This window comes from Castor canadensis, chromosome 13 (genome assembly GCF_047511655.1).
Source record: "Castor canadensis chromosome 13, mCasCan1.hap1v2, whole genome shotgun sequence".
NCBI classification, from domain to species: Eukaryota; Metazoa; Chordata; class Mammalia; order Rodentia; family Castoridae; genus Castor; species Castor canadensis.
In genome coordinates, this window is record NC_133398.1 from 36,625,533 (window position 1) to 36,637,611 (window position 12,079).

The window sequence follows — 12,079 nt, forward strand, 5'->3', positions numbered from 1 at the left end:
TGAATCTGAGGATGTTGGAACTTCCCTGAACCTGGCAACAGCGCTAGCCTCTGCACACCCTCCAAAACCACCTGGTTGGCAGAATGGTTAATTTCTGTAAGACCAAAACCTGGCCTGCTCTCACCAACGCAGCGGGTTTTGCACGTGGAGGGGGGGGGTCACCAATCCTGAGCACAGCGCAGAGGGCCACAACCCCCTGACGCAGGTTTAGTAGAGGGTGCGACCGGAGGCCGTGGCTCGGGGTTAGTCTTCAGTCTGCCCCTTCCCCGTAGGCGCGCGGACTAGCGCCGGGCGCTGTTTGAAGCCTTCCTTCCCTCCCCCCAACCCCATATAAAAGTCCGGAGCGGCGCGGCGGCTGCACTGGGCTCTCCTGGCCTTTCGCACTGCTCCGGCCTGGCCCAACCCGGTCCGCACCGTCTGGCAAGCTGGGCAGGCCCGGCCGCGCAGCGTGGACACCCTTTCCCAGCTCCCGGCCGACAGTTCGGGGCGGCGCGCTGGGGGCGCGGCGTGTCTGGGGACATCTTGTGATGTTGGCGAGAACAGGACATGATCTCACATGGCGAGAAGCTCTTTAGTTCCTTAATCATTTCACGGTGCCTTCGGACGCTTTTTTTCCACCTAAAACGTTTAGTTTCAGCTCAGTGATCAGCTACCCCGGCTCGGCGGGGAAGCGGAAGGCTTGAATTATTCCGACCTGTGAGCGGCCCCTGGCACCAAATAAAAAAAAAAAAAGGCACAAAAAAGTGGAAACTTTTTTTCCCTGTCCATTCCATCAAGTCCTGAAATATCAAAATGGATTTAGAGAAAAATTACCCGACTCCTCGGACCGGCAGGACAGGTAGGTCCGCGATACCGGCTTTAGACGCGCTAACTCTGGGACCCAATCTTGTGCTGCTGCCCACGCAGGGCGACCATGGAGGAGGGGGTGTGCGGTGTTTTCTTGGGGATGACTGTGTGTCTATCTGCAGTTTGTTTGTATGTCTTTTCACATGTCTCTGCATCAGTTCAAGTGTCTTCAAGTTTGCCTGATTTTTTTTTTCTGTTTCTGAATGTGTTGATGTCTACCTGAAAGTATATAAGCTTGGGTCTGTTTACATAAGGAGCTCAGTGCGTGCATGAGTGACCATGAGTTTGTGTGTCCCTATATATGTATTTTCAAAATATCTGAGATTGCATCCAAGAGTTTGTGTGCCTGTGTGTGTATCTCTATACCCCTGAATGTATTAGTGTATTTATGAGTTGGTGTTTGTGTGTTTTTTTAGATATCCAAAATCTGTATTTGTGAGTGTTGTGATATAATTTTGATAAGTGTTTCAGTGTATACCTTCTGCTTTGAGGATATGTTCACCTGTCATATCCAAAGTAATTTTGGAACTGAGAGAGAAGTGACTGTGACCCCTCCCTTTTTGAAAGTCAACAGCTGTCAATATGTCCATCAATGTGTACATGCCAGTACATACAAAAGTGCCTGTCTCTGGGCGCTGACATTGTTGGGTCAGGGGCCTATCAGGGTCTACTGTGCTAAGCATTGCATTCAGGCCCAGGTCCATTTTGTTGTTGCAGATGGAAACAGGTGTGGAGGTTTGAATTCAGGGCAAGTAGACCCTCAGTATACAGCATGGACTGCTTTACTCTTTGGGTACTGTTGAAACGAGCATTTGTACACCTGAGTCTCCTGTGGCAGGCACAACTTTGGCAGGTGAGAGCGAGCCTGTGGGCTACTACTGATGACATTTCTAGGGCCCCCAGCCTGTCTTTGCTTTCACCTAGACTAGTCTCTGACATTGGGGTGCGTGTGTGTGTGTGTGTGTGTGTGTATGTACATGCATACACTGTGTGCTTAGGTTTTATCCTGTGCGTGCTGCTCCAATGGAGGAGAGCAAGTAGTGGATGTATGTGCCTAACCTGGGCATTTAGCTGGGATGACTGAATGCACACAGGCCTTGTTGGCACAGTGTCTCTCAGGGGCCCAGACATGGGGTAGCAGAGTGTGTTTATGTTTTGAGAGAAGGAGACAGGAGCAATAAGCCTCTGTCTGCCCTAAGGCCTAAGCTGCTATATGGGCCTCTTTAGGCCATCATTCCAATCTCCACACAAACAAGATCCCATCCCTGGCAAGAAGCTTCCTTCCTCCTAATTCTTGGACCATCTGTGATCCCTTACCTCTACTCCAGCCCAAATAAAGGGCAAAGAACCTAGACCTCAAATCCCAGGACAACTCCCTGGGCACAGATGTGTATCCATAGAATGTTACTTAAGAGAAGCGAGGGCAGGAACCAGAGAGCGTTGCCTGAGTGAGAGTACAGAAAAAGGAACCTGGAAACCCCCTCTTCTCCATCAATTCCCAGACAGCCTTCCTTTCCCCAGGTGATGGGCCCCTTAGTAGTTGGGACACCTAGAGCTGGCTGCCTCTTGGACTAGAGGTTGTGTATATGTTGGAAATAATTTGAAGGTGTGTGAGGGTCAGGAGAGGGTCTGTGTGGCCTAATGCTGCCTCTCCTGAGAAGCTGTCTACGAAGAGTGTAATTCATGGCGGTCGATGGGCTCTTTGATTAGTTCAATCGCCTGAATAATCATTTAATCAATAAAGCATTTCATTCTTCTGTGCTGCTGGACTGGGTGGGGTTTGTGTGGCGGGAAGTATGGGGGGTTGGAGCTTAAATTCTGAGAGCCACGCCCCTTCCTCACCAATGGGTTGGGGTAAGAGCTTCCTTCTCTGAAAGGGGATAACTCAGGTGATACTACACTTCTGCACAGGCCTGGGACACCACTTTGGGGTGGTGTTCAAAGGTGTGTCCAGACCCAATTTCTGCAAGTGCCTCTCCCCTTTCCCAACTTCTGGTCTTTTGTGGACCACTAAAATTCCCTTTCTTTCCTTCAGCACTGTATTACATTCCTTTCTCCATCCTCAGTTTCCCCATCTGTACAATGTTGAGAAAATAAATCCTTCTAGCTCTAAGCTCTAGTTTAAGCAAAGTCAACACTGAGCAGGCAGCTACTTAGGATCCTTCCTCCTGGGGCTCTTCCTTGTAGTATGGAAAGGGGAAGGAGAGATCCAGAGAAGGCAAGAACTTATGGAGCTCATAAAGCAGGAGTTATGACAGGAATAGGTCTGGAAGATGACCTCTCTACTCTTGGACCTCTTATTCCTGCTGGGAGAGGAGACAGATTCCGTCCTCCCTTCATGGACCCCACTGGAGAAAAACTACTGTTGGGTGAGCTATCTATGGTGAGAGCCCTTAATTTCTAGGCCAGGGAGACCTAAATAGAATAAATGCTTTCCTACTAGGCACTGGCATTAGGTCTCAGAGCTCTGGAATGAGCCCAGGAGAGAACCATAATAATGTTCCCCATTTCTGGAATTTCATCCCACAAAGCCTTGGAAAGTGGCATTTTAGAGATTGTCCTTTGCATTAGAGGCACAGACAGCTGAGGCCTTAGGAGAAAAGACTGCCTAGTCTTAAATATTTGGGAGATCATTTGTCCTAGTATTTCTGGTCTGCTAGGGCAAGCTGATAATAATAATAAACCCCAACACAGGTGATTTACACCACTCTTTTAAAAAACCTGTTTAATCCCCCCTCCTTCAACAACTCCTAAAGTGGACCTGGGTCTACTGGGGCAGACTTCTGATCCAAGTGCAGGAATCATAGAAACCTCTGTGCCTCCCTTGCTGTGTAATCACAGGTCAGTTGCTTTCCCTTTTTTATACTTTCTTTTTGTGGTGATACTGGGGTTGGAACTCAGGGCCTCATGCGTGCTAGACAGTGCTTTACTGCTTGAGTCAGTGTTGGGTATTTTTAAGGTAGGGTTCTCTTGAACTATTTCCCTGGGCTGACTTACTCCTGATCTCTGTCTCCTGAGTAGCTAGGATTACAGGTGTGAGTCACCAGTGCGCGCTCTTTGATATTTTTTAAATGAAGCTTAGAGAGAATCCAGTAATGTCAGAGGTATCTCTGGTCTTTCCCAAAGTGAGCAACCAGGCTGGACCCTGTAAGGCCTTGCTTTGTAGGAGGAAAGAGCAGGGAAATGGGCTGGATGTAGGCTGCAGGATTCTATCTCAAGCTTATCCAGCACTATAGCAGCCCCTGGCATTCGGATGCTAAGGTTACACTGTGCGCTGTAGGGAGTGGCGGGGAGCGGAGAAAGGGGAAACCAGGAGGAGGGTGTGACCCGGATTAGATGAGGTCTCTCCCTGAGACCCAGGTGGATGCTATCAAAAGATGCTCTGGCTGCTTAACAGAATTCCCAAAGCAGGCTTTCTTTCTATTGCAAAACTTTCAAAAGCAATTCTATGTACATAAATTAAATGGTTTCCCTTCCTGGTCTCTACCCTCAGCACCTAAGCCCTGCTGCTGGGAGAGAGAAGCCAAGAGACTGTTGCACACACAAGTCTAGAATGCATTCAGCACAGTGGCAAGACTAGCTGTCTGCTAGTCTTTCCCGAACCCAGACTGCAGCAGATGAGCGGGGGCTGAGACAAGGAAGCCTTCTAGGGAATACTGTGCAATTTCCATCTAGTCACATAACCTCTCTGGGCTGCCATTTGGAGGCCTGTAAGGCCAGTCTAGGTAGCCTTGATATTAGACCTGGCTGCTCCTTTTGGGATTCCGGGAGGCTGACCCGCTCCAGGGTGACGAGCAACCCTCACTTACAAAGAAATTTCCTCTGCTCCAAGCACCACTAGGTGTGGGTGGAAGCTACTTTCTGTGCACAGGTTAGGCTGACCTTGTGGGGCCACGCAGCAGAACACCTTGCAAACATCTACTGTGTGAACAGGTCTGTCTGCAGCTCCATCCCATTCTTGAAGTATCCCAGCCTTATAGGACAACCTCTCGGAGGATTCTTTGTTTGGGCAGCACCCTTCCATTCCTAGAGTAGTCTGGAAAGGTGCTTCTGAGAAAAGTTTCTGCCCACAGACTTTCTTCTACCCTGGACTTGTGTGTGTGTGAACTTGGATAAGTCAAATCCTGCCTCTGGGCCTCAGGTTCCTCTGCATCTCTAAAATGGGAAAAGTACAGCCTGAGAATTCTTTTAGACTTTAGATTTGGGTTTGTAGAGGCCTGAGCAGGGGTAGGGGTGCCATTGGCTGCTTCTCTTGGGGCATCCCTATACTTCCACCTCTCCAGAGGAAATACAAAGCCAGGCATTCAGTGTGGTCTGAGACTCTGAATTCTAGTGATAACTGATCTATTGGGCACTACCAGATGAAGTCAGTGGGACCCCATTTCCATCCCAGTCTCTTTTCCATTTCAACCTCCTTGCTCCAAGGCGGGAGTGGGGAGTGGGGTGTGGGGAAAAGATATGGATAGGCAGGGGTTCCACACAATGGAGAGACAACACCACCACTCCACCACCACAATCCACCCACTCCCCCCACCACCCCAGCACACTGCAGTCTTCTGGGTCCCTAGAGGCTGACCTTAGCCGTTTTCCACAGCTGTGCCCCGGCGGGGGTGGGGACGTGTGTCAGAAGCCGGAAACTTGCCTACCCGTCAGGGGCAGCTGGGGCTGGGACAACCACAGGGGGTGGGCCCAAGGACTGACTCAGTATGGAGTTGCAAGAAGTGGAGCAAGGATAGACACAGGGGTGAGGAGGGAAAACTTATGCAGAGAATTAAGCAAGAGGATGACCTGAGGTTCCTCTCTGTCCTCCTTAAAAACCCATGCCTGGAGCAGATATCTCAGAACCTCTGTTTTGGTGGATTTATGTTTAATATTAGAGGACCATTATTTATGAATTCCAAGTGGTGAGTATTGAGACCACTCCCAGAGCTACTGGGGCAGAGGAATGCTCAGTGCCTTTGCCAGGGCGGGGTCCCGGCACCCTACAGGGCTCACAGGACCATACCCTCCTAGGTGAAGAATGGCTAACACGCTTCCTTTTTAAAGGTTAAACTCCTTTGATCATGGTCCCAGAGCCTTACACTCATAAAGAACTGGGACTCTCTGTTCAGAGACCTCTTTGGTTCGGGAGAATTCTCTTAGAAATTCATCCATTTTTGTCACAAGGAACTTCTGGAGGGAGCGAAGGTCAGGCTTTTCGCGACAGCTGGAAACTGTAGCATTTGTAGCAGGGTGGTGCCACTTTGATAGATCCTTGTGAATTGAGGCAACTACGAAGCCGCCAGTGTCAGGGACTTTCGTTTAGCCCTGGATGTCCCTGGGCGCATTCATTTTTCCAAGAGGCCTTGTGCCAGATTTGGATTGCTCTTGTGGACAGAAGCCTTGAATTGCATGCATCACCAGGATGATGGTCTGAGGCTGGAAAGAGGGCCTATCTAGTGTTTGGCTACCTCATCTCAAGCCTGAGCCTCTTCATCCAGGAGCACCCTGGTTACTGACCTTAAAGGAGCATGAAATACTCTCCTCAATTCTCTGCCTTTGGTTAATGCAGAACTAGAAGGCCTGGGAATAGAGGAAGAAAAGGTGGGACGAAGAGGAGGCAACTATGACGTAGAAGGTGCTTGATAAGATTAGGAAATGTTTCTGCTGGAAGGAGCCTGCATTAAAGAAAGACCAACTGCCCATTTTGCAGATGAGGAAAATGAGGTAATAGCCGGCCGGTGTGCGTACACTGCAAGTCCATTATCTAGATTGAAAGAAGGATCTCTGTTACGCTTCATGTCTTTTCCCAACACCCGTGGACGTGCTTTTTTTTTTAAATTTTCCTTTCTGGAGACTATTCTCCTAACCTCACCCTTCGTCTCCGTTTAGGCTGCCCCTTATTCCTCAGGGCGTCCCAGAATCCCAATGCCGCAGCAGGAAGGTCGCCCCTAGCCGGACCAGCAACAGGGCTCTTCAGGCATTGCGTGGGCGCTCTTCCCCCACCCTCTCCTCCATCCGCGATCCACTAGGCCTAGGCTCCACGCGTTTGTCAATGAACGTGGCGCCGCCGCCTGGGCCCCGCCCCCCATTCTCTCCCATTGCCCAGGTATCGGCTAATCAGGCGGAGCCCGTGGGTTGCTTAGCCAATGGGGCGGTGGTTCGGGCCAGGGCCGGCTACCGCCGTTCTGATTGGCTTGATGAAGCGTGATTGGCAAGTTAACCCCCGCCCCGCCCCCGCCCGGAGGGAGGCTGAGCCCCGGGCGGCGCTGTCCACACGCAGCGGGTCCTGAAAGCGGCTCCGGGGCGGCGCGGTGGCGCACTGTGCGCGCGGAGCAGGCGGAGGGCTAGCGCCGGCGGCAGCAGCGGGTAGTCGAAGCCGGCAGTGGCCTCTTCCCAGCACCGACAGTCCCGGCGGCCTTGGTGGCGGTTACCCTTCGCTCTCTTCTCTGTCCCTCGCTCCGTGCCTGGGGCAGGCGCGGCGGCTGTCCCGGAAGAGGCAGCTGGAACACGGTCCAACCAGACCACCCCCCCCCCAAGAAAGGGCAGCGGGGTTCGAAGAGTTGGTAGGCGTGAAGCAGATAGCCAGGCGAGAAGGAGCCGGTCTCAGTTGTCCCCATTCCTGGTCCCAGCGATGGGGGACCAGCGGGGGCCGCAGGAACTTTGAAGGCAGCGGGTCCCGGGGTTTGAGGGTTGCAAGCTCTGTGCTCTCCGGATTCTCTCAGCCCCAGCATCAGTGACGGAAGCATCTTCGAACCCGCGGCGGCCCTTGTGCGGCCGGAGAGGAAGTTGTTTGCAACTTCGTCCGAGACGTCCGAGACGTCGGAGACTCGGAGAAGCAGAGAGAGAAAGGATCTGGCGGAGTCCGAGGGGTCGAGGAGGGACCCTAGAGGCAGCGAGGCCGCGGAATCAGCCTGGCAGTCCGCCGGCCTCGCTGCTCCCTGAGTGAAACTAAGGGCCGTGTGTTCTGGCGGCCTTCTCAGAGCTGCTCTTTCCGGGGGCCGGGGACTCCTAGGCGGTCCCGGAGGTGGGCCCCCACGCTATGTCCCCGAAGCCGCGTGCGCCTTGGCCGCAGCTCCTCCGGTGTGGGCCGGGAGCTGCCGCTTGAGCCAGCCAGGGAGCGAAGCCGGCCAGAGCCGGGCGCCGGCTCCCAGACGGACCGCGTTAGTGTTGTTTCCCGCCTCTCCACGCAGCTCTCGGCGATCTTCGGCAGGGAGACGCTGAGAGACCCCAAGGCTCCAACAGTGTTTTCTGAGCCCAGATCGCACGGTTCCCGGCCTGGTGGCGCGGCTCCCTAGCCGCCCTGGGCAGCCCTTTGGCGCCGGGAGGCGGCGGCGTGGGCCGGCCTGCAGTCTGGAGCGCCCCGATGGAAATACACTGTAAGCACGACCCGTTTGCATCCATGCATAGTAAGTAGGCGGCGAGCTCGCTTCTCTCACTCTCCGGCCGGGACCGGGTTGGGGGTACCGGACCGCGGGGCAGGTACTAAGGCCGGGAAGTCTCCGGACCTCTGTAGCTACAGTAGACAACTTTGCAAAGTGCAGGGCTTCCAGTCTGAGTACGTAGAACAACGTGCTTGGCAGCCCAGGCTGGAGCACCTAGTCGGTGAATCCCGCCTCCAGCAACGCGTAGTGTAGGCAGCGAGCTGCAGCCCTTCCTGGGCGCCAGCAGCGACATCTGGGAGCATTTTGAGAACACTGGCTCGGACTCTTAGAGGGCACGAGGCTGGGCCAGTTGGAGGGCACGAAGTTGTAGTAGAGGTCAATCTGAGTCTCAGGCAGCGCCCCACACCCCAATCCGATGGCGCCTTTTTCAGCCAAGGGACTTGAGCAAGACTGGAGCTCGGAGGGAAAGTGGGGCCTTGGTGAGTCCCTGTATATGTGATGGAAGAGGTTGAGAGCGAAGAGGGGACACCGGGTCCAAGGTTCTAAAGGCGTCCTGGAGTGAGGAGGGGGATTTGAAAAATCAACGAAGTCACGGTCCCTAAGCTTAGCTTTTGCTTAGGAGACCCTTAAAGACCTCATTGGGTCCTTCTCCGCAGGATGCCTGCCTCGTGATGGCTTCTCCCCTAGAAAGAAAGGAAGGAAGAGAAGAAAGAAAGAAAGGAAGGAAGAGAAGAAAGAAAGAAAAGAAAAGAAAAGAAAGAAAGAAAGAAAGAAAGAAAGAAAGAAAGAAAGAAAGAAAGAAAGAAAGAAAGAAAGAAAGAAAAGCTATATAATCACCATACAGGCGCCCCCGCCTTCTGAAAGCCTCTGCTTGTGTAGGAGACGGGAAGGGTCATTTCGGTGAGGGGCAAGGCCCGCTTGGCTGCTTGACCCGCCGGGATCCTGTCAGTTCGCCCATTAGCACAGACTCCTGTGAGATGAGCGCTCCTCTCATGGTGAGTTAACGCCGGATTAGATTCGGAGATTTCAAGGAAATTCCAAGTGAAACGAATAGCGTTTCCCTTCAGTTGACTTTAGAGCCGGCCAGGGGAAGGCGCCAGGCTTTGGCAGTCTCTCTAGGGTACCGGGCTTGGGTCTCTGTGGGCTGCAAGTCAGGGAGTTGCTCCGCGTCTAGAAGCCCTTACCAAGCTCCGTTCCCTTCAGGCAACCGGGATTCAGCTTCTCTGGCGTGGCTCCCCTATTTAACAAAGGCAGCAGAGACCCGGCTGGAGAGAAGGCTAGCTTAGTGATGAGAATGTCTGTGTCTGCTACGGAGGGCCCAGTGGTCTGGCAGTAGGGGAAGGATTGTCTAGGCAGCCGGGGCTGGCTGCAGGCAGGTCAGTTTCTCTTTGTGTCAATATCCCATTTGAAGGAGGTAATTTTCCAAAGCCGTGGGGAGATAAGTGGCTCACTCTGGTCCAAGCCCAAACGATTCCTCCCCGTTTTGGACCTGTGCTCAAATGGTTTCCAGTCCAGGGTGACCCCGGTGCCCTCTGAAGCCTTTTCCTGCACAGACTTGAGTCTGGCTCCGCAGAGGCTCCGATCTTAAAGAGTGAGCCTGACAACAAATGAGTTGGGGGCAATACTCTCAGTGGTGGGCAAGCCTTTGGCTCAGCCAAGAAGCAACTGGGGAGCAAGATGTGGAGGGCTGGCCCCTGTCCTTCTCTTGTGCTGGCAGAAATCCACAGATCCTCACTGCCCCCTTCTACCCAGAGCTCTGCTGCCCAGAGGTCATGCTCCAGCTCTTGGGAAGATAGCGTCAGAGTGGAGAAGGCAGCTCTTCTAGGTGCGGGTTAGCCAACCACTACTGACTGTGACTCCCGGCCCCTGCCTTCAATCTGCCCCATCCTGGGGAATTGTTCCCTCCTCCCAATTTCAATCTCCCTGGCAGCACAGTGGGGGGCTGGGCCCTAGCCAACCCAGCTTCCAGAGCTGGTGCAAACCTCTTTGGAAGAACCTTTAGTTCTGGTGCCCAAAGCTGTTTGCTTACACAATATGGGTGGGCTCTGGGCCCCAACTTGCTGACAATAGGGGTGGGGGAGCAAATAGATCCAGAGAAGTGACTGGGACAAAGTCCCACCCCTTTATCTTCTTTCCTGGCCCTGGTCAGTTTTTCTCTGACACTGGTTCCTCTTTCCCTTCCTTCCCCAACCCCACCCCACTTCTGAGCAGGACAGCTTTTGTGGGCAGGAGCAGGCACTGCCAGGAAATGGGATTCTGAGTTCAGAGTTCTGAGTTTACCCCCATTCCAGGCCCAGGATCCACACCATCCTCACAGATGTCTCTTTTCCCTAAGCATCTTTACTAGGTAGATATAAAGCACTTTCATAGCCGGTGTCCTACCTGAGCGTCACCTAAGCCTTTGGTTACACCCATTTTACAGAATATGATACCGAGGTCAGAGAGACAAAAGGACGGACAGCAGTTTATGTGGGCAAAGCTAGAGCAGGTCCTTCGGTTTCCCTAACAGAGGAATAATCATGAGACTTTGGAGGATTCATAGAAGGGGACAGGGTGGACTTAGATTCCAGAGAGAGGGCAGCGAACTGGCTGAGTATACTTGTGCAACACTCTTGCTCTGTTCATGTGTGTCAGCACATGTCTACCCACCGGGGAGTCCTTTGGGGATCTTTCATCCCTATGTCTGTGTGTCCCTCATTCTTCCTTTCTGGTGCATCTAGGGGGACTCTTAATGACTGGGGATATTGTACTTCAGTCTGCAGCTGAGTCAGAAGAGACGCTCTCCCTAAGACCCTGTGCCCAACCATGGTCTTTGGGCTATAGACAGGGTCTCCTGGTGGGTAGCATGTCCTTATAAGGGTCTGAGGAGCATCTGTGGAAACCAGCCTCAAAGGTCCCGGGGGCATCTACAATTCAACCCTTCTTCCCCCATCCGCTTCTAAACCCTTCTCAATCTGCCCTGTGGAGGCTGGCCTGTATTTCCCTTGACTCTGTGTGTCTGTGTCCTGATTTTCACCTGATTTGTTTGCATTTGTCTCTATGTCAATCTCTCTGTAAATTCTACTCTCCCTGAAAAGTATAGCTGAGTTCACATCTTGGCCTTGCATCCTTCCAGGGGATGAACCCTCACTTAGCTGGAGTCCATAGGAAGTAGAGGTGGGGACTTGGGTTCTATAAGGAGAAGCAGGGCTGGAGTTGGAGCCCTAGAATAAAAGAACCCCCTCTATGGAAGTCCTCTGTCTTCCAGATGCCCCTTCTATTTCTTGTCCTGTTCTGGCTTCTCCATTTCCTTTTTCTTCTCCTCTGCCTGCCTAATCTGCTGCTTCCTATCCAGGTTCTCCTTGCTGTCTGCCTCATTTAGTTCCTACTCTTCACACTCTTTGAACATACCTGTCTTTTCCTTTCCCCTTTCCCTATCTAATCTCTACTCTCTCAGACTTTGGCCTTCCCTTCTTTCCAATCCCATGATAAGTAAGTGGTTTTCCTCAGGCCACAATTGTAAATCTTCTCACCACCATCCTTAAAGAGTTCTGTTGGGTAAGACTGTGACTAAAGCAAGAGAGCCAAGTGGATTTCGGGATATGCTGTGACCTAGGGAGGGCGGACTCTAGGACACCCTTGGAATTTTGTTCCCCATGATGTTAAACAGTGCCCATCCCCTTGCAAAAACAAAACCTCTAAAAAAAACTCACAAATTTTCTGCAGGACTGCTCTTGGCATTGAAGTCCTCTGAAGGTTGCTACTGTGTTTTAGGCAGAAAGTGTTAATTATCAGAGGTACAGCAAACAGCCACCACAGATGGGCCCTGATACATGGACTCACAGGTCATATCAAAAGTGTGCTAGGTCTTTTTGCTTCCTTTTCCTGCC

At 52.4% G+C, this 12,079-nt stretch overlaps 1 protein-coding gene across 4 annotated transcripts in view; it reads left to right on the forward strand.

Annotated features, from left to right (window-relative positions):
- Positions 1-511: 511 nt before the first annotated feature.
- Pax5 (paired box 5) overlaps positions 512-12,079 on the forward strand; it is a 189,487-nt gene continuing 177,919 nt past the window's right edge. For 2 of the 4 annotated variants that reach the window (XM_074051449.1, XM_074051448.1), the window contains exon 1: positions 8,107-8,234. In XM_074051449.1, coding sequence (XP_073907550.1) covers positions 8,192-8,234 — 43 coding nt within the window. In that variant the 5' untranslated portion in view covers positions 8,107-8,191. Of the gene's footprint in view, positions 839-8,106; positions 8,235-12,079 lie in introns of those variants that run through there. The other 2 variants (XM_074051446.1, XM_020158166.2) reach the window with 2 other exon arrangements.